Below are 23,216 nucleotides of genomic sequence, written 5' to 3'. Positions count from 1 at the left end.
GGTGACTGCATGTTCTAGTACCAGCAGTGAATCGCCCAGTAGATTAGGATGGTGGTGTGGACAGGGGAATTGAGACCTTTTGTGGGTTGGATTGGGGGTGGGGGTCTGAGAAGGAGGAGGAGATAAGGTGAACAAGAGGTTGATGTTTCTTTTACTAGGAAAGAAACTCAAAACAGAGTGAGAATTAGAAGAGATATCTTTTATTCTAGGATCTTGTTCTATACAAAAATCTTTTTCTTCAACCTAAGTCAGTATTTTGGATTTTAAAATTTAGGGAAATCAAGGTTCTTGTGTTTAAAAATATGTATTTATATTATAATACGTGAAATTGAGTAACAAATTATGAATTACATACAATTATGAAAATATTTAATGTTAATAAAGGCTGAATTTTTTCCCCCCAGGAGGACATAAAATCACTTCTGTGTATTGAAAAGTTGTTGGGTCAAGTTGGAAGCTATCCCGTGAAATATTTCTAAAGTGACATTCATATGGGGCTCTGAGGACTCTTAAGAATATTGCCTGAGAAATGTAGAGTATCAGGGAAACACTGTGGGTCTGGATTCTTTTACTGTAGACCAATAGCCTTACCTACATTTTCCCACAGGGCCTTAGTGAATGCCTACCAGTCGCACCCCACCCCTGGGGTTCAGAAGGTTGGCATCAGCCTCTTCTTTACTGTTGTGGATTACGTCAGCGATGAGACCCAGCGTCATCCTCCCACAAGGCAGTTCTTTACTTCATGCATTGAGATCTTGGGACAGGTAAGGTTATCCTGTGTTTTTAGCCTTATTTACATATGATGAGTCCCTACAGTGTCCTCATTACATACAGTCAGGGTTGACTCCACACTTATATTATAGGTTCAGAGTCTTACCTAAGTCAGAAGCCCCTTTGAATTGCTGACTTCTCAAGATGTCGTTGGAATTGTTGATATGGAATTCTGCTTTTCATACAAGAGATATTAAATTATTAATATATGTAAGTCTCTGGGGAGACATCAGATTCTATCTTATGCTGTGTTAACAGTGGTATTACCAAAGCTCTTTATTGTTTATAAAATTCTTTTTGATTCATTATTTTATTTCACCCTCACAGTGACTCTGTGTGATTGATAGCATTCCCATCTTAAAGATGAGAAAACTGGTCTCTAAAAGATTAAGTGACTTGCCTAAGGAATACAGCTGGTGAGTGCTGGAGCTGAGAGGGACCCCAGGTCGTCTGACTCAACATTCTGTGCTTGCTCCACCTGTCCATCGCTGCCTCCCAGTTGCTAGTCACCATTTATTTACTTATTTGACTTATTGTTAAATATATGGATATTTAACAAGGGCAGGGGCATTGTATCCATACAGATTTATGAAATGTGTCATAAAAGCAAGAAATGCCACTTGCTGGAAAACATATAAATACTAATTAATCAGGTACTCTCACCCAAATTCAATTAAATAAGTACCTATTTATTGGATACTTTTAGGGAGGTGATACTGAGCAGATATTAAAATAGATGTTTTAGAATAGATTTTTGCCTGATTATAAAATTGTTGAGTGCTTATTGTAAGCAATACAGACAGCATAAAAAGTGTAAAGAGGGGGCGGAGTCAAGATGATGTTCTAGGAGGATGCGGAATTTGCGTCTCCTCACAACTAGGGCACCTACCAGGCACCAGAGGGGGACCATGGACGCCTAAGGGGACGGGAGGAACCTCCAGCGACTGGGCAGGACGTGGGGTGTGGGGGGAGTGCAGGGGGAGGAGAAGTGGAGGTGGGACGGGAGTGGTGCCCCTGAGGAGTGGCTGGGGGAAGGGAAAGGGGGGAATTGGGGAATGATTGGGAGGGCAGAGGATCAAAAGGGAGCGTGGCCAGGTTTCCCCTGCCCACTTGGGCCCCCAGGAACCTGCTGAGACACCCGGCCTGATCTTTTGCTCACCTAGGCCCCCTCCAGCCACACGGGTCCTGAGGGAGTGGGAGGGAGGGAAGGGGGAGCAAAAGTAAAGGCCAGACCTCCGGGACCGGCATCCCTGAGGGGTGGCTGGGGGAGGGAAGGAGTTCCTACACCCAGGGGGACCCACCCACGGTTAGGGGTCCAGCGGCGACGGGGAAGACCCTGGGGAAGATGGTGGGGGAGGGGCATGAAGGAACAGAAGGGAACGGGGCCAGTGCCTTCCCTGTCCACTTAGGCACCGGGAAGCCTGTTGGGCTCCTGGGCCTAATCCTCTGCCCTCAGAGCCTCCCTCCTGCTGCGCAGAACCCAAGCCCCGCCCCTACACCCCCACCCAGGGCCCCACCTCTACACTCAGAGACCCCCTCCAACGCGCTGGGCCTAAACCCCACCCACACACCCTCACCCAGGGCCCCACCTCTACACTCAGAGACCCCCTCCAACGCGATGGGCCTAAACCCCACCCACACACCCCCACCCAGGGCCCCACCTCTACACTCAGAGACCCCCTCCAACGCGATGGGCCTAAACCCCACCCACACACCCCCACCCAGGGCCCCACCTCTACACTCAGAGACCCCCTCCAACGCGATGGGCCTAAACCCCACCCACACACCCTCAACCCAGGGCCCTACCTACAAACTCCGGAACTCCACACTCCAGAGGCCCTCCTTTCCACGTGCTGCCTCTCCCCTTCTGCGCAGGTCCTAAGCAGAGGCCCCGCCCCACGCTTGAACGTCGCCCCGCCTAGGCCCCACCCCCAAGGCCTTTTCTGGCTGCATGGATCCTGAGCCTAGGCCCCACCCCATGCTCAAACGTCACCTCCCACCAGCCTAGGTCCCACCCCACCCTAAACCCCACCCCTGCCTAAATTCCACCCTGCCTAAACTCTGCGCCCATAGCCAAGGCTTTTTTTTTTTTTCCTTTTTTCCTCTTTTAGATTGGGGTTCTGTTTTACCTTGTTGATTCATTGTTGTTAATTCTTTTATATTTTTATTTTTCCTAATAAATCTTTTATTTTTCTACTTTTACTCTTTAAACTTTGTTATTGTTCTCTCCTTTGGCTTGTTCCCCCCTCCCCCCCCGCCCCCCGCCCTTTTTTTTTTTTAGTTTTTTTTTCTTTTTTCTGTTGTGGTTTTATTTTACCTTGTTGCAGTTGTTTCAGTTATAGTTTTATTTTTCCTAATATAATTTTTGTCTTTCTAATTCTGCTTGTTTTTTATTCTTTGATATTGTACTGCTCCTTTTTTTCTTTTTTCTCTTTTACTGCTCCACGAAGCTTGTGGGATCTTGGTTCCCAGGCTGGAGGTCAGGCCTGAGCGCCTGTGGTGGGAGCTCCAAGTCCAAACCACTGGACTAACAGAGAACCTCAGACTTCAGGGAATATCAATCGGGGTGAGACCTCGCGGAGGTCCTCATCTCAGCACCAAGACCCAGCTCTATCCAACTGCCTGCAAACTCCAGTACTGGACGTCTCAGGCCAAACAACCAGTAAGACAGGAATACAGCACCACCCATCAAAAAAAAAAAAATGAAACAACAAAAAAATGTTACAGACGAAGGAGCAAGGTAAAAACCTACAAGACCAAATAAATGAAGATGAAATAGGCAACCTACCTGAAAAAGAATTCAGAGTAATGATAGTAAAGGTGATCCAAAATCTTGGAAACAGAATGGAGAAAATACAAGAAACACTTAACAAGGACCTAGAAGAACTAAAGAGCAAACAAACAGTGATGAACAACACAATTACTGAAATTAAAAATACTCTAGAAGGAGTCAATAACAGAATAACTGAGGCAGAAGAACAGATAAGTGAGCTGGAAGATAAAATGGTGGAAATAACTGCCAGGGAACAGAATAAAGAAAAAAGAATGAAAAGAGTTGAGGACAGTCTCAGAGACCTCTGGGACAACATTAAACGCACCAACATTTGAATTATAGGGGTCCCAGAAGAAGAAGAGAAAAAGAAAGGGTCTGAGAAAATATTTGAAGAGATTATAGTTGAAAACTTCCCTAACATGGGAAAGGAAATAGTCAATGAAGTCCAGGAAGCACAGAGAGTACCATACTGGATAAACCTAAAGAGAAACACGCTGAGACACATATTAATCAAACTATCAAAAATTAAATACAAAGAAAAAATATTAAATGCAGCAAGGGAAAAGCAACAAATAACATACAAAGGAATCCCCATAAGGTTAACAGCAGATCTTTCAGCAGAAACTCTGCAAGCCAGAAGGGAGTGGCAGGACATATTTAAAGTGATGAAAGGGAAAAACCTACAACCAAGATTACTCTACCCAGCAAAGATCTCATTCAGATTCGATGGAGAAATTAAAACCTTTACAGACAAGCAAAAGCTAAGAGAATTCAGCACCACCAAACCAGCTTTACAACAAATGGTAAAGGAACTTCTCTAGGCAGGAAACACAAGAGAAAGAAAAGGCCTACAAAAACAAACCCAAAACAATTAAGAAAATGGTAATAGGAACAGACATCTCGCTAATTACCTTAAATGTAAGTGGATTAAATGCTCCAACCAAAGACTATACTGTATGAATGGATACAAAAACAAGACCTGTACATATGCTGTCTACAAGACACCCACTTCAGACCTAGGGACACATACAGACTGAAAGTGAGGGGATGGAAAAAGATATTCTATGCAAATGGAAATCAAAAGAAAGCTGAGTAGCAATTCTCATATCAGACAAAATAGACTTTAAAATAAAGACTATTGCAAGAGACAAAGAAGGACATTACATAATGATCAAGGGATCAATCCAAGAAGAAGATATAACAATTGTAAATATTTATGCACCCAACATAGGAGCACCTCAATACATAAGGCAAATGCTAACAGCCATAAAAGGGGAAATTGACAGTAACACAATCATAGTAGGGGACTTTAACACCCCACTTTCACCGATGGACAGATCATCCAAAATGAAAATAAATAAGGAAACACAAACTTGAAGTGACACATTAAACAAGATGGACCTAATTGATATTTGTAGGACATTCCATCCAAAAACAACAGAATACACTTTCTTCTCAAGTGCTCATGGAACGTTCTCCAGGATAGACCATATCTTGGGTCACAAATGAAGCCTTGGTAAATTTAAGAAAATTGAAATCGTATCAGGTATCTTTTCCGACCACGACGCTCTGAGACTAGATATCAATTACAGGAAAAAAACTGTAAAAAATACAAAGACAGGGAGGCTAAACAATATGCTACTAAATAACCAAGTGATCACTGAAGAAATCAAAGAGGAAATCATAAATTACCTAGAGACAAATGACAATGAAAACACGATGACCTAAAACCTATGGGATGCAGCAAAAGCAGTTCTAAGAGGGAAGTTTATAGCAATACAGTCCTACCTCAAGACACAAGAAAAATCTCAAACAACCTAACCTTACACCTAAAGCAGTTAGAGAAAGAAGAACCAAAAAACCCCGAAGTTAGCAGAAGGAAAGAAATCATGAAGATCAGATCAGAAATAAATGAAAAACAAATGAAGGAAACAGTAGCAAAGATCAATAAAACTAAAAGCTGGTTCTTTCAGAAGATAAACAAAATTGATAAACCATTAGCCAGACTCATCAAGAAAAAGAGGGAGAGGACTCAAATCAATAAAATTAGAAATGAAAAAGGAGAAGTTACAACAGACACTGCAGAAATACAAAGCATCCTAAGAGACTACTACAAGCAACTCTATGCCAATAAAATGGACAACCTGGAAGAAATGGACAATTTCTTAGAAAAGCACAACCTTCTGAGACTGAACCAGGAAGAAATAGAAAATATAAGCAGACCAATCACAAGCACTGAAATTGAAACTGTGATTAAAAATCTTCCAACTAACAAAAGCCCAGGACCAGATGACTTCACAGACGAATTCTTTCAAACATTTAGAGAAGAGCTAATGCCTATCCTTCTCAAACTCTTCCAGAATATAACAGAGGGAGGAACACTCCCAAACTCATTCTACAAGACCACCATCACTCTGATACCAAAACCAGACAAAGATGTCACAAAAAAAGAAAACTACAGGTCAATATCTCTGAACATAGGTGTAGAAATCCTCAACAAAATACTAGCAAACAGAATCCAACAGCACATTAAAAGGATGATACACCATGATCAAGTGGGGTTTATCCCAGGAATGCAAGGATTCTTCAATATATGCAAATCAATCAATGTGATACACCATATTAACAAATTGAAGGATAAAAACCATATGATCATCTCAATAGATGCAGAAAAAGCTTTTGACAAAATTCAACACCCATTTATGATAAAAACTCTTCAGAAAGTAGGCATAGAGAGAACCTACCTCAACATATAAAGACCATATAGGACAAACCCACAGCCAACATCGTTCTTAATGGTGAAAAACTGAAAACATTTCCTCTAAAATCAAGAACAAGATAAGGTTGCCCACTCTCACCATTATTATTCAACATAGTTTGGGAAGTGTTAGCCACAGCAATCAGAGAAGAAAAATAAATAAAAGGAATCCAAATCAGAAAAGAAGAAGTAAAGGTGTCACTGTTTGCAGATGACATGATACTATACATAGAGAATCCTAAAGATGCTACCAGAAAACTGCTAGAGCTAATCAATGAATTTGGTAGAGTAGCAGGATACAAAATTAATGCACAGAAATCCCTTTGATTCCTATACACTAATGATGAAAAATCTGAATGAGAAATTATGGAAACACTCCCATTTACTATTGCAACAAAAAGAATAAAATACCTAGGAATAAACCTACCTAAGGAGACAAAAGACCTTTATGCAGAGAACTATAAGACACTGATGGAAGAAATTAAAGATGATATAAACAGATGGAGAGATATACTATGTTCTTGAATTAGAAGAATCAACATTGTGAAAATGACTGTAGTACCCAAAGCAATCTGCAGATTCAGTGCAATCCCTATCAAACTACCAATGGCATTTTTCACAGAACTAGAACAAAAAATTTCACAATTTGTATGGAAACACAAAAGACCCGAATAGCCAAAGCAATCTTGAGAAAGAAAAATGGAGCTGGAGGAATCAGGCTCCCTGACTTCAGACTATAGTACAAAGCTACAGTAATCAAGACAGTATGGTACTGGCACAAAAACAGAAATATAGATCAGTGGAACAGGATAGAAAGCCCAGAGTTAAACCCAGACACATATGATCACCTTATCTTTGATAAAGGAGGCAAGAGTATACAATGGAGAAAAGACAGCCTCTTCAATACGTGGTGCTGGGAAAACAGGACAGCTACATGTAAAAGAATGAAATTGGAACACTTCCTAACACCATACACAAAAATAAACTCAAAATGGATTAAAGACCTAAATGTAAGGCCAGATAGTATCAAACTCTTAGAGTAAAACATAGGTAGGACACTCTATGACATAAATCACAGCAAGATCCTTTTTGACCCAGCTCCTAGAGAAATGGAAATAAAAACAAAAATAAACAAATGGGACCTAATGAAACTTAAAAGCTTTTAGACAACAAAGGAAACCATAAAAACGAAAAGACAACCCTCAGAATGGGAGAAAATATTTGCAAACGAAGCAACTGACAAAGGATTAATCTCCAAAATATACATGCAGCTCAATATCAAAAAAAAACCCAACCCAATCCAAAAATGGGCAGAGGACCTAAAGAGAGATTTCTCCAAAGAAGATATACAGATTGCCAACAAACACATGAAAAGATGCTCAACATCACTAATCAGTAGAGAAATGCAAATCAAAACAACCATGAGGTATCACCTCACAGCAGTCACAATGGCCACCATCAAAAAATCTACAAACAGTAAATGCTGGAGAGGGTATGGAGAAAAGGGAACCCTCTTGCACTGTTGGTGGGAATGTAAATTGATACAGCCACTATGGAGAACAGTATAGAGCGTCCTTAAAAGACTAAAAATAGAACTACCGTATGACCCAGCAATCCCACTACTGGGCGTATACCCTGAGAAAACCATATTTCAAAGAGTCATGTGCCACAATGTTCATCGCAGCACTATTTACAATAGCCAGCACATGGAAGCAACCTAAGCATCCATTGACAGATGAATGGATAAAGAAGCTGTGGCACATATATACAGTGGAATATTACTCAGCCATAAAAAGAAACGAAATTGAGTCATTTGTAGTGAGGTGGATGGACCTAGAGTCTGTCATACAGAGTGAAGTCAGAAAGAGAAAAACAAATACCATATGCTAACACATATATATGGAATCTTAAAAAAAAAATGGTTCTGATGAACCTAAGGGCAGGACAGGAATAAAGACACAGGCATAGAGAATGGACTTGAGGACACGGGGAGGGAGAATGGTAAGCTGGGACCAAGTGAGAGAGTAGCATTGGCATATATACACTACCAAATGTAAAATAGGTAGCTAGTGGGAAGCAGCTACATAGCACAGGGAGAACAGCTCTGTGCTTTGCGACCACCTACAGGGGTGGGATAGGGAGGGTGGGAGGGAGATGCAAGAGGGAGGGGGTATGGGGGTTTACGTATGTATATAGCTGATTCACTTTGTTATACAGCAGAAACTAACAAAACACTGTAAAGCAATTACACTCCAATAAAGATGTAAAAAAAAAAAAAGTATAAAGAAGAAACATTTCTCACAATCCTCATCTCCTGGAGATATTGGTTACATAGCTAACATTTCATTATAGTTTGTCTTGTGTATCTATGTCTATTAGTTTATGTGTGTATATGTAAAAATACACAGTTAATAACTAGCACATGCTGTTTTATAACCTGCTTTTTTCATTCAAACACATGTTTTAGACATTATTCTTGATAATAAATACAGACCTATATCATGGTATTTAATATATAGTGTTCCATGGTATAGATATATTGTAATGTATTGAGCCAGTGCCCTCTGGATGAATATTTAGGTAGGTTGTTTGTTTTGCTACGGTAAGCCTGAGCTAAATATTCTTACATATCTTTGTGAAATTATTGTGCTGTTTTTCCTAGGATAATTTCCTAGAAGTATGATTGCTATGTCAAAAGGATTAGCGTTTGATGTATATTATTATACTGTCCTCCTGGGAAGTTTGTACCTATTTACATTATAATAGCAGGGTTTGAGTTTATTATTCTCCACATTAGAACTAACATTAGGAATGATCATTCTTTATAAGTCTTGCTAATCTAATAGGGGAAGTGGTACTTTGTGATTATTTTAAGTTGTATTTCTTTAAGTACTTGTTCAGTTGCCTGACTTTTCAGATGATTATTGGCTGTTTAATAATTTTTTTGTGTGATTTTTCTGGTATTGTCCTTTGCATGTTTTCTGCTGGAGAGTTTCTTGTTTTTTGATTGTTTTGAAAGAGCTCCTCAGACTGGTAACCTGGTATCTGGAATGTGGTATAATTTTTCTACTTTGTCATTTTTCTTTAATTTTATGATGCTTTTTGCCGTATTGAAGTAAAAATTTTTATATATTCAAATCTATCAGTCTTGTCCTTTATTATTTCTGCCTCTGGTCAAGCTCATGAAAGCTTTCCTGACTCTGAGATTATTTAAATATTCACTTATATTCTACTACTTTTAAACATTAGAACCAAGTTACAAGAAGGTGAGGTTATCTTGTGTGTATATTAGTTGTGAAAATTAGCTTTTTAAAAGTATTAAAAGCACATCTCAATAAAATGTGTAACGTAGAAGTTTTTTTTCTTGACGTAATGCAGAATCACTTTGAATACTTAGCAATCATGGTGGGTACATTGCAAATTTCCAGATTCAGATTATCCCAATATTTTAATCTTTTAAACATTTTCTTTGGTGTGTCCAAATGAAATGAATGGATTATCCAGAATTTTTAATATCACTTACATTGGAAGTGACAGGTTTATCGATGTTGATTTTAGATTTCTTTTGATTGTTTCATATTCTCATTTAGAAAAAATTCTATTTGCCTTATGTACTATTCCTTAAAACTTGGGTGCTTAAGTAAAAGTTGGGGAGGGGAGAATTTAATGACATTCTCCCTTTTTAATTCTTTCAAGGTGTTTATAAGTGGCACTAAATCAGAATGCAGAAAAGTTCTTCAGACCATTCTGAAGAACAGAAGGCTCTGCTCTCTCTTGTCTCCTTTCTTTACTCCCAACGCTACGCCTGCGGAGTTCATACAGCTGTATGAGAAAGTGGTGAAGTTTCTGAGTGAGGACAACAGTGATATGATTTTCATGCTGCTGACCAAGGTGAGCTGTCATTCAGTCCTGCTGTTGTCATTGAAATGTAGATACTGCTGTTGTTTCCCAGCTCCACAGAAATGCACGGCCCTCGGAGCTCTGTCTCCAGGTGGACTGGAGACTGACAGGCCATTTTCACATTTGATATCATCTTCAAATAGCATCCCAGAGCTGCTGCTTCTGGGGGCGCTGATTCTGTTATATAGGACAGTCTTACTCATGTAGTATAAAAAGGACCAGTTCCCATTCCCAAACTCTCTTCAAAAACTTCATACAGTTTTGAAATATTCATAGTAATAATTTAGTACATCCTTCTTTTGAATGTATGCCTTAATTGTGTTTGATAATTGAGTTGTAATATGTCAGAGTGTCTCATATTTAGAATAAGCCCAATCTAAGCAAATTTCCTTTGTTTTATTCCTAATAGAATATTAACTCAGACCAAGGCAATGAATTTACTTAACCAGTTGAGAATTTCAGAGCCTTAGCTATTTTGCCTTCAGTCGTACTTCTCTGACATCTGTGAGTCATAAAACCTGGGCATTTTTTAGGACCTGGAGACTGATCTCAGTTTGTAATGGGGGAGACCATGTTTTATAGTTTGGGATTCTGGAAGGTGATATCAATACTCTGAATTTTCACTAACTGATGCACTCTTTGAAACATGGCCATTAGATGGAGATAGTTCCATAAAGTGGCCGCTTGTTTGTGGCACTATGACCAGTGAAGAAGAACTACGAAGTTCTGATCCTTGTGTTGTAGGGAAAACTTAACAACAAGATTTTTAAATTGCAAAAAAGCATGCAGGGCTGAGAAAACTGCCTCTGCAATCCCAGAGACTGAAGTATAGATGGAGGCATAATGGTACCATCAGTTACTGAACTGCCTAGATTCTTTTAAGTATATAAATTTTTGTTTCAATCTTTATAAAAAGCTAAATGCTAGGTAAGCTTTGACTTTCAAACTAAATTTGCACATAATTTTCTCTATTTCAATTAATTTTCTAGTATAAATAAAACTGCTTCTTATTTCCTTTTCTTTTTAGTTCGATCTTAAGCAATGGTTAAACGCCACTAAACCTCCTCTGTCTGATCGTACCAGGCTTCTGGAGTCCATTCATTTGGCACTTACTGCCTGGGGCCTTGAACCAGATGAAGATATTTTGATGCCATTTAATCTTTTCTGTAAGCACTGGACTTACCTTCTTCTCTACCAGTTCCCTGACCAGTACAGTGACATTCTGAGGCTGCTGATGCAAAGTAAGTGCCTTAATTGTGACTGATTAGATCACAGTGAATGTTTAATATGACATTTACCATTCTACAGATGTCATCCAAAAATGTAAAAATAATGCAAGTATGCAGGAGTTTAGAATCACTAATCTTCACCCAAAGTGCTCAATGAACAATGCTCAAAAGGTTGCTGTCTGTAAAAATGGTCAGTTATTGTCCTAAATGTCAGAATGGGCCCTAATTGGGCAAGACAGCTCTTAGACATTGGGGTTGGAGTCGTGCACCCACCTTTTTACCTCGACTTTGCAGCTGTCCTGAACTGGGGTGGGCCTGCTTACTCTGGTGACTGTAGATTTGGGAAGAGGAGGAAGTTGCTCCTTTACAGTATGCTTAATATGCTGGTTGGTTTCTCTATAGTTCCAAAATGGTGGATAAATTTAGTCTTTTTCCCCCCTAATTTTTTGACTCTTGTTTTTTGCAAATGAATTTTATCCCTGTATAATGATACACTGTATTTATATTATCCAAGAGAAAGAGAGCAGCATTAAATTTTCCAAATTCCCACTGTTTCTGTCCCCCTCCTGCAGTTTTCCATCAGAGTGTTGGAGATCAGAGGAGAAATAAAGAGTGTAGGCTTTTTTATTTTTGGAATTTCACTAGGCAGGAATTTTATTGAAATTTGAAAAATGAGATAGTATTTACTTTTTTTCATGTAAACTTCATACTGTTTATAGATGTAATGGAAAACTAAATTTTGCTTTATGTCAAGTCTTTGTGTTACATCATAGAAATAGTATAATGAATAAGTTAATGATCTTTGTATTGGACTACCTGAAGAATACTGAAATGTATGGTCTCATTTTCAAAGCACTACAAAACGTTCATTGTTTCCTACAGAGGCAAGTTGCAGGGTGCGTGGAGAATGGTGGTAGGGAAATGTACTTGTATAATTTTTAATGCACATTTGCATAGCTAAGTTTTGCCCTAAATTTTCAAAACTGGTTAAGCATATATTGTGGGTTTTTTCCCTGAAACCTTCTAAAGAGATTGTAAATTATTTATATAGGCAACCATTGACTTGGATTTAGCAGGAAATTTTTATTTCCCAGGAAAAGTAATTCAGTTACAGGCTTAAGAAAACAGTACTGCCTCTGTCAGATTCCATAACCTCCAGCCTCCTGGTTTCCATCCCTCCCTGGCCACCGTATCGGTGTTCCCAGGGCTTCATCCTTTGCTCATCTGATTTGCCCTGGGTGAGCCCACTGCAATTTTCCCTGGCTTCACTGACATCTTCTAGGCGTGCATGACTCCACACCTGTAGCTGTGTTCCAGGTCTCTGCCCTAAGATCCAGACCGCAGTAGCTATTGGGACACAGACCCTTCACTGTCCCCTAGGTACCTCCCACCCACTAGTGCAGCTGACTTCATCATCCTTCCCCTCAGACCAGCCCCTATGAGCCACTGTTGTCCTAGTTGATCTTTGTGCCACCTCTGGGGGGAAAGGACCTGAGGGCGTATAATTCCTGTCCTCTGGGAAGTCAGTTTTGCAGGTAGCAGAGTGCTGGTTGGTAGTCTCTACTTTTGCATACTGTTTCTGTGTTGCTTTAGCTTTTGCCCAGTGTAGGAGTGGACCTTTAGGGGCGAGTAAGAGATTCCTCCTGAACAGAGCCTAGACTCTGCAGTTGCAATTCTGCACCATGGGTCCTTTGTTGTCTCTCTCACATTGTCCAGCCAGGAAAATGGCACCTTTACCATTCCCCAGTCAGGGGCTGGTAGGTGGGAGTCCCCCGCCAGATTCCAGCTCAGATGGCTCTGCTGTGCTCACTACCTGTAGGGTTACCAAGAGTACGGAAAGTCAAGTGTCCATGTGGACAGATCTTTCAATAGGTTCTCTTAACTTTGGTCTCTTCACCACAGATCTTTTTTTTTTTTTTTTTTTAACGTTTTTATTGGAGTATAATTGCTTTACAATGGTGTGTTAGTTTCTGCTTTATAACGAAGTGAATCAGTTATACATAGACATATATCCCCATATCTCTTCCCTCTTGCATTTCCCTCCCTCCCACCCTCCCTATCCCACCCTTCTAGCTGGTCACAAAGCACCGAGCTGATCTCCCCGTGCTATGCGACTGCTTCCCACTAGCTATCTATTTTACATTTGGTAGTGTATATATGTCCATGCCACTCTCTCACTTTGTCCCAGCTTACCCTTCCCCCTCCCCATGTCCTCAAGTCCATTTTCTAGTAGGTCTGCGTCTTTATTCCCATCTTGCCCCTAGGTTCTTCATGACCATTTTTTTTTTTTTTAGATTCCATATATATGTGTTAGCATACGGTATTTGTTTTTCTCTTTCTGACTTACTTTACTCTGTATGACAGACTCTAGGTCCATCCACATCACTACAAATAACTCAGTTTCGTTCCTTTTTATGGCTGAGTAATATTCCATTGTATATATGTGCCACATCTTCTTTATCCATTCATCTGTCGATGGACAGTTAGGTTACTTCCATGTCCTGGCTATTGTAAATAGAGCTGCAATGAACATTGCACCACAGATCTTTATGAATTTGTTTTGGATTTTTATTTAATACTCATTCATTTGTAAAGTACATGTGTTCTTTGATTCAAGTTGAAAGTTTGTGAAGGATGCTGACTTGCTGTCCTCTGTCCCTGCCTGGTAAGGCTCTGCTGAGCAGCTGCTGAGCCCCGAGTGTTGGAAAGCCACCCTAAGAGCCCTGGGCTGCTGCGTCCCAGGCTGCCAGCAGGGGGCAGCTTCTGCTGAGACCACGGTGCTTCAGAGCTCTCCGGATGTTCTCTTGTCAGACAAGCAGGTGTGTAGCTCTTGGTCTCTGAAGTTTTTGCGCGTTTCTTTTCCATTTCCTTTGTAGTTTTTTTTTTTTTTAATTTATTTATTAAAAAAAAATTTTTGTTTTCTTGGCTGCATTGGGTCCTTGTTGCTGCTCTCAGGCTTTCTCTAGTTGCGGCGAGCGGGGGCTACTCTTCCTTGCGGTGTGCGGGCTTCTCATTGCGGTGGCTTCTCTTGTTGCAGAGCACGGGCTCTAGGTGCACAGGCTTCGGTAGTTGTGGCACGCAGGTTCAGTAGTCGCAGCCTGAGGGCTCTATGGCACACAGGCTTCAGTAGTTGTGGAGCACGGGCTTAGTTGCTCCGCGGCATGTGGGATCTTCCCGGACCAGGGCTCGAACCTGTGTCCCCTGCACTGGCGGGAGGATTCTTAACCACTGCGCCACCAGGGAAGCCCTGTATGTTTTTTAAACAACTGGAACACATTTAAAATTTATATCTAACAACGCATCTTTTTATCTCTAAGAGCCCTGTGTTTTCCTTTGTCAGTCATCTCCCGTTCCCTCTACCCACACCCGCACCCGCCTCCTGTGCCTGGATCAGCTTTCTCTCATGCCTCAGAGTCTGATTCTTGCCTCTCTGTTCAGGAACAGCCCAGCCCCAGCCCCTGTGTGTACCTCACCTCCCCACCTTAACCCTCCTGCTTCACTGGCTCCTTCGAGCAGGTTTTCACGCAGTGTCCCACAGAGCTCTCAGCTTCATCAATTTTATATGATGTGGGTCCACATGAATTTAGTTGAAAAAAGGGTTCCTTTGCTTTAGAAAAGGAGTTTGAAATCTGCTGATTTACTTTTCATATGCTATATACCTTTGCAACTCGATTACAAAGTCAAAGCCCTCCATCACAGTCTATTGTAGTATTCTACTGAAAGTAGATATTCAGTAAGCATTTTTTAAACCGGTCATTCTTTTCTAGGTAATGGAGACTATACATTGGCTCTCAAACTTTTTTTATAAGCTTCGGTTATCCACGTTGGACTTTAAAAGTTTTGGTTTATTCTCAAAATGGAGTCCTTACATGGCAGATATGAAGACACTCTTGGGCTACCTTGTAAAAAGACTGCTTGACTCAGAAATGGCCTGCTTGGCCCAAGATCCATCTGCCAGCAGCAAAACAGGTAATATGCCTTTAGTGCAACATGGAGCTTAGGTGTTCTGACCTTCCATTAGAAGAGACTTGAATAGACACATTAAGAGATTTAAAGCTTGGTGAGAAATCTGTATATCTGAGTGTCATGAAGAAGAAATAGGAAATACACAGTACAAGTGTGAACCCATATATGTGTCATACCTATATTCACTTACACAATGGGTGCTTGCTTCATCTTGTTTCTGCCTCTCCTTTGCAAGATGAAGTACAAAGAGATAGGTTTCAGTCTCCAACTCTTTCTTCCTGTTATTTATCTCATTAAGAGTATTTAAGTTTTTATTTTTAAAAAATGCATGTTATAAAATTGTCCATGACATTGTGTTATAATAAAACTTCTTCAATTTAAGAAATTTCATGGCAGCAAATGAAAACTGAAACGTGTTTAGTTATATTAAACATGTTGTTTGTATGTCACCATAGGTTTATGAATATACAGATAATAAGTAGATTTTCTATATAGTTATCAATGATCTTGACAAAGGGTGGACTTGTTTCTTCTTTTTCTTAATTGAAGTATAGTTGATGTACAATATTATATAAGTAACAGGTGTATAATATAGTGATTCACAATTTTTAAAGGTTATACTCCATTTATAGTTATTATAAAATATTGGCTATATTCCCTGTGTTGTACAGTATATCCCTGTAGCTTATTTTATACCTAATAGTTTGTACCTCTTAACCTCCTACCCTTATATTGCCCCTCTCCCTTCCCTCTCCCCACTGGTAACCACTAGTTTGTTCCCTATATCTGTGAGTCTGCTTCTTTTTTGTTATATTCACTAGTTTATTTTTTAGATTCCACATATAAGTGGTATCATATAGCATTTGTCTTTCTCAGTCTGACTTATTTCACTTAGCATAATGCCCTCCAAACCCTCCATATGTTGCTGCATATGGAAAATTTTCATTCTTTTTTATTGTGTGTATATGTGTGTGTGTGTGTGTGTGTGTATGCCACATCTTCTTTATCCATTCATCTGTTGATGGACACCTAGGTTGCTTCCATATCTTGGCAATTTTAAATAATGCTGCTATGAACATTGGGGTGCATAGTATCTTTTCGAATTAGTGCTTTTGTTTTTTTTGGATATACACCCAGGAGTGGAATAGCTGGATCGTATAGTAGTTCTATTTTTAGTTTTTTGAGAAACCTCCATACTGTTTTCCACAGTGGCTGCACCAATTTACATTCCCACCAACAGTGTACAAGGGTTCCCTTTTCTTCACATCTTCGTCAACATTTGGTATTTGTGTTCTTTTTGCTGATAGCCATTGTGACAGGTGAGAGGTGATATCTCATTGTGGTTTTGATTTACATTTCCCTGATGATTAGCAATGTTGAGCATTTTTTCATGTGCCTGTTGGCCATCTCCATTTGATGGGCTTGTTTCTTGTCAATAAAAATTTTGCTTTGTTTTAGTGCTAAGATCCCTACATTCAGTAATCGTCCAGCTCTTTAAGCCATGGATACTGGTTTTAGAGGACAATGAAAGGTAAATAGTTTTTCTGATATTCAAATTTCTTTAAAATTTATGGACAAAGTTCTGATGGTGTTTTGGTCCAGCTGATGATTCACAGATTTGATTTTAAATTTAGAGAACGCTTCTTTACAAAGTAAACTTAAGACATTTTCTGTTTGTGGAACTGTTAGTCTGATTGATCAGAGCTATTGATTTTGAAGCAAAACTGGACACTCATTTCCAGTTTTCCACAATAAAGAAGTTGAATGAGGTTGGTATTTAATTTCAGAAAAACGGATGTTGTTCTCCTGAATTAGGTTTTGATAATATAACACTGCAAAATATGAGGCTAACTTGATTTTACCTAGTATCAGTTATTTTTTTGGAACTAAGTTGACTTTCAAATTACTGGGTGGGAATTGCTGTTTTAACATGAACTCTGCAACTAAATGAAAGCATTATTTCACAAGCATTTAAAACAGAGGTGTAGAGCTGTCCAAATGCAAGGAGTTGCCTTACGAGTCTTTTTTCCTCTAAAAGCAAACAAAAGGTAGATGTCCAGAGTTCTGTAAGAATTACACAGTATATATCACAGTATTTAAAGTGTTTTCATAAGTATGAATTAATCTGATCCTGAGATTCAGAAAACTTGAATGTCTTGCTCAAATTCCACAGCTGGTGAGGGCTAGACTGGGACCAGGGTAGAGCTTTGACCCCCATGTCCAGATTGTTTGTATCATCCAGGCTGCTTCAAGAGCCCATTGAGGGAAACAGAAAAAGTTCTGGGTCTTTGCTTTTCCCAGAGGGCTATCCTTAGACAATCCACAAGCTTCAGGATTTTGTGGTGACCGTGAGACTGCTTACCATAATTTAGGTTTCCTGTTTATTTCCAGGAAGAACTAATGGAATTTATTTTTATATTGAACTTTCTATACCAGATTCAGAAACTAATAATTTCATATAAAGAGTTTATCCTTTGGTTATTTCCTCTCTGTTCACTTTTGACCATCTTTTTTTACATGACTTTTCATCCCCCATGCTTTAGGTAGAGAAAGCCGTCTTCTAAGGCATTCGAAATGTAACCAAGATACACAAGGGATGGGTTTATGGGCATAAATTGGATGTGTTGTAAAAGGTGTTAATTTAATAGTTATTTAGATAGCACACTTCTGAAACTTAATTACATTGGAATAAAGGTTAGGAAGGAAAGTAAATAAAATTATATGATTGATATTAAAAGCTACAATTCACCTCCAGGAATTTATAGTCTTTAAAGTGCTCTAAATGTGTCTTAGGGCTACATAACACAGAGTTTTCTAGAACTTAGGCAAACCCCAGACTCTGGGACGTACAGTAATTTAATCATAGTGTTTCCTTTCTAAGTGTGTGTTTCTTTTATTTAAAGCAGCCAACGACATTACCCCTGGCTGGAGAGTGATTCTGTGGTGGCCTCAAGCATCGTGCAGTTGTTCACTGATTGCACTGACTCATTGCACCAGAGTTTTAAAGGTAGGAAGGTGTTATATCATGTCTCTGGTTAGTTTTCACTTTTTCCTTAAGTAATTCAGTTAATCTTTTGCCTCTGCTTTCCTACTTTATTTACTTTTACTTTATTTGGTAGGCTGTCATCTTTGACCAAACAAAGGTCACCCATACAATTCTTCAGTGTGAAGTGTGTAACCTCTTATCTTTTTCGGGAGGTAGTGCTGAGTGTCATCAGTTATGGCTTTCTCTTTTCAAATATTGTCTTTCCCCCATGGTGAACCTCATTCTATCTTCTGTGACTTTTCACTTTTTTGCTGTGTTTTCTTCTGCTTCATTTTGAGCAAATTCTTTTTTTTTTTGGCCACACCGAGTGGATTGTGGGATCTTAGTTCCCCAACCAGGGATTGAACCTGCACCCTCGGCAGTGAAAGTGCAGAGTCCTAACCACTGGACTGCCAGGGAATTCCCCTGGGCAAATTCTTGCGATCTCTCTTCCAGCTTACTCCATCTCTTCAGCTATGTCTAGTCTGCTTTAAAAAAATCCATTGAATTTTTCATTTCAGTTTCTAGAAGTAACGTTTGTTTATAAAATTTATCCAGATCCTTTTAAAAAATATTTATTTTTAAAATATTATTTATTTATTTATTTTTGATTGTGTTGGGTCTTCGTTGCTGCGCGCGGTCCTTCTCTAGTTGCGGCAAGCAGGGGCTACTCTTCATTGTGGTGCACGGGCTTCTCATTGCGGTGGCTCATCTTTGTTGTGGAGCACAGGCTCTAGGCGTGCGGGCTTCAATAGTTGTAGCACACGGGCTCAGTAGTTGTGGCTCGCGGGCTTAGTTGCTCCGCGGCATGCGGGATCTACCCGGACCAGGGCTCGAACCCGTGTCCCCTGCATTGGCATGTGGATTCTTAACCACTGCGCCACCAGGGAAGTCCCTATCCAGATCCTTTTTGATAGCACCTTCTTTCTTTAATTTAAAATTTCAATTTTTATTACTTTAAAATGTTTAAACATATTTACTTTCCTTTATGAGCTGTATGCAGTAATTCCATCATCTCAAGTTTCTGTTGGGGGGTGGCTCATACTTCTGTTTGATGTTCCTTCAGAGGCTTGTTTCCTTGTGTATTTTGTAATTTTCTATTGTGAGCCCATATTTAGAGAGACTTTATCTGTGGAAATTCCATGAGGACTAGGATGAGGGTGTATGCCTCCAGAGAAGATCTGCATTTGTTGCCATTTGGCTGTGTGTAATTCCTTGGCTTTGGGTTTCTCACATTACACAGATACATGAAATCAAACCCCATACTCAGTTATCACAATCACCTTTCTTGCCTCCTTGACTCCCAGTCCAGGCTAAGGCAGAGAAGATCCGTTCCCCTCCCCCCTTATCTGCCCTTTCAGTGAGGGTGTAGTCCTTAGAAGATCTTGTTTTCTGTTTCCTTGTGCTGTTGAAAACCCCACATAAGCAAACAGCCCCAGGGCAACTGAGGCTTCCGCATCAGTTTAATACTCTGCTTTCCTAGTCTCTGCTTCTGACCTCTTTTCTTCCACTGAATGTATGTAGCTGTGCATTTTCAGAGCTGTTGTATTTTACTTAGTGTATCTAAATGTTTTGTATTGGGAGGCTTGTAAGGATATTAGGTCCACCCAACCCAGATTCTTGCAGTAGCCTCCTAACTGTCCTTCCTATCTCATTTCTGTTCCTGCCTATTTACTAGATTGATTTTCCAAAAATTCTGTTTGTATGCTATTATATTCTTATTCAGAAACTTTTAAATGTAATAATGTTTTAGCTCAGCATTCAAATGTGTCTGGCTCAGAGCACTTCAACATTATGTGATGGTTTTTTTATGGAAGCATTCCATTCAGCCATACTGCTCTACTCACTGTTCCCTAAAAGTCCTTGGATCTTCCCTCTGCCACTTCTTTGCTTATGCTGATTCCACTACCTGGATGAAGCCTCGGGCCCTTTATATTCTCCTGCATATCTGTTTATGTGCATACATTTCTCTCCTGCCTCTAAATCTTTATAGCACATTGTTGCGGTTTGAATCCTTGGGAAGCAGACGCCATGATGGAGCCAGAATGCTGAGATTTATTTGGGGTAATGCCTGTGAAAATAAGAGGGAGAGGAATAAGGGTGGGCAAGGAAAGCCTTCAGACCCTGGTGCAGGCCTAACACCCGTGAAAGGGTGAGTAGGAAGAGTCTCAGCCTGCAGGGCAGCTCTGAGAAAGTACTGGCCAGATGGTTAGGGAGTTCTAGTGCGAAGGTTCTTTATTGAGGATCCTACCTTGGGCGGAAGCAGCGAGGTCTGTGCTTAGTTGTTGGCGGAGGACTACTTGGGAGGAGGATGGCCTCGACTCAGGTGCTGAAGGTGCTGTGGCCTGATCTGTGGCAAGTTCTGTTTGAAGGGAGATCTGAGTGGCGCACCTCCGTGGCTACCATGTGTTTATGTGGCACTGAGTCCTGGAGTTAACAATAAGTCATCCAGTATTTTATATACAATATATATAGTAGATAACATATCAGATAATAGACTATATATTATAATATGTATAAATATATATAGCAATTATAGATATGTTATAATATAAAATAATATATCATCCAATATGTTATATATATACAAAAATAGACTTTTTTTTTAGTGTCGTTTTAGGTTCACAGCAAAACTGAGCAGAAAGCACAGAGAGTTTCCACATACCCTTACCTCCCTGCTCCGCATGCATAGCCCCCTCCCCACCCACTATCACCATCCCCCACCAGAGCGGTACATTTGTTATAGCCGACGAACCTACACTGACACATTATTACCCAAAGTCCATAGTACATTAGGATTCATGCTGGGGCGTGTACATTCTCTGGGTTTGGATAAATGTATAATGATGTGTGTCCACCATTGCAGTATCATACAGAGTAGTTTCACTGCCCTAAATATCCTCTGTGCTGTCTATTCATCCTTCCCCGACCCCAGCCTTTGGCAACCACTGAATTTCTTTTACTTTCTCCATAGTCTTAGCTTTTTTAGAATGTCATATAGTTAGAATCATTCATTATGCAGCTTTCCAGATGGGCTTCTTTCGCTTAGTATATGCACTTAGGTTCCTCCATGTCTTTCAAGACTTGATAGCTCATTTTTTAGTGCTGAATTATATACCATTGTCTGGATGTACCTCATCCAGCTTTTTTTTTTTTTTTTTAATATTTATTTATTTATTTGGCTGCGTCGGGTCTTAGTTGCACCACGCGGGATCTTTTGTTGCGGTGCGCAGGCTTCTCTCTAGTTGAGGCGCACTGGCTCCAGGGCACACAGGCTTAGTAGCTGCGGTGCACACGGGCTCTCTAGTTGTGGCACACGGGCTTAGTTGCTCCGCAGTTGCCCCGCGGCATGTGGGATCTCAGTTCCCTGACCAGGGATCGAACCCCCGTCCCCTGATTGGAAGGTGGATTCTTTACCACTGGACCACCAGGGAAGTCCCCATCTAGTATTTTTGATTGACCTTTTACATATCTGATCTCCTCCCTGTTCCCCCCTCCCCCCACCCCCGTTATAAGATATAAACTCTAGGCACAGAAACATTCTTCTTTTTGTCTCCCCCCAACCCAAGACTTAGGACAGTGCTGTACTCTGAGTGTCTACTTGATAAAAGTATTGGTTCAGTGAGTAACACATGAAATCCTAATAGCACTCACTTTTTTTTTTCTTCTATTGGAAAGGTAGACTTCTAGCTGCATATTACCATCCACAACATATTTATAGTGAGACAAATATTTCAGCATAAAATTATTGTCACGAAGGCTGTTATTTAGTTTCTTAGTCTAAAGGTGCAAGCACTCTCACAGGCCCATGTATATAAAATAAAATAGTGGCCTAGGAATAGGAGAGCACACACATAACATTAAGAATTGGCAGCTCAATTCAGAGAGAGGAAACAGAAGAACTATGCACAGCAAGATGAAGAAGTATTAAATTATAGCCTTTTAGTGAGATCGTCTGATTCAGCTCTCTGTTTTTATTGATGAGAAAAATGAGGACCTGAAAAGCAAAATGAATTCATCTGAGGTCACAGAACTTATTTGTGTCTGGGCTGGGACTAGAGACGCTCGGCCTGGTCCTAAGAGATTACCTCCTAGACATCTTCTCCTACGTATCCATCCTAATTTAAACAAAACTATCTTTTTTTATCCATATTTAAACAAATGCTACTCTTCACCCCTGTCTTAAAAGGTTGTTAAAAACATACGTCACTGTTTCATGAGGACTGGGGATTGAGGGCACAGGAATGTTAGCAGTGATAAGTTGACTGGTACCGTGTGTTGATGCTCATTAGTCATTTTTCAAAAGTCCGTGTTGAGAAACTCCCATCAGGTTTCTGCTCTCGTTGTATGTGGCTCTCTCTTCTTTGACCAAATTCCCTACCTTTGCTTAGAACCAGAAAGTCTGAAAAAATTTGTTTCAGACTAAATGCTCCTGAGGGCACTAAAGTAATTGATACTCGTGAGGATAATACTGAGTGATTCAGGTTACAGAAGAGTGTGAAATTTGTTTTAGAGTGACTTACTTGAATGACAGTTAACAGTCTAGTTTTACTGCACCAAGGGTTAAGATTTAGTCATTTGGAACATTTACTTTTTTTTTTTTAAAATTATCTATTTAGGCTGTGTTGGGTCTTTGTTGTTGTGCATGAGCTTTCTCTACTTGTGGCGAGTGGGGGCTACTCTTCGTTGTGGTGCGCGGGCTTCTCACTGCGGTGGCTTCTCTTGTTGCGGAGCACGGGCTCTAGGCACGTGGGCTCAGTAGTTGTGGCTCGCGGGCTCTAGAGCGCAGGCTCA

General features: G+C 40.1%; 1 protein-coding gene across 2 annotated transcripts in view; it reads left to right on the top strand.

The window, feature by feature from the left end:
* EPG5 (ectopic P-granules 5 autophagy tethering factor) overlaps positions 1-23,216 on the top strand; it is a 137,225-nt gene that overhangs the window by 88,213 nt on the left and 25,796 nt on the right. For both annotated transcript variants that reach the window (XM_059895727.1, XM_059895728.1), the window contains exons 29-35: positions 608-764; positions 9,999-10,193; positions 11,230-11,443; positions 14,102-14,250; positions 15,199-15,400; positions 16,856-16,928; positions 18,301-18,404. In XM_059895727.1, coding sequence (XP_059751710.1) covers positions 608-764; positions 9,999-10,193; positions 11,230-11,443; positions 14,102-14,250; positions 15,199-15,400; positions 16,856-16,928; positions 18,301-18,404 — 1,094 coding nt within the window. The remainder of the gene's footprint in view (positions 1-607; positions 765-9,998; positions 10,194-11,229; positions 11,444-14,101; positions 14,251-15,198; positions 15,401-16,855; positions 16,929-18,300; positions 18,405-23,216) is intronic.

Source organism: Balaenoptera ricei, chromosome 14 (genome assembly GCF_028023285.1).
Source record: "Balaenoptera ricei isolate mBalRic1 chromosome 14, mBalRic1.hap2, whole genome shotgun sequence".
In the NCBI taxonomy this organism is placed as follows: Eukaryota; Metazoa; Chordata; class Mammalia; order Artiodactyla; family Balaenopteridae; genus Balaenoptera; species Balaenoptera ricei.
Note: the sequence above shows the minus strand (reverse complement) of the source record. Positions and strands in the feature narration are given on the sequence as shown.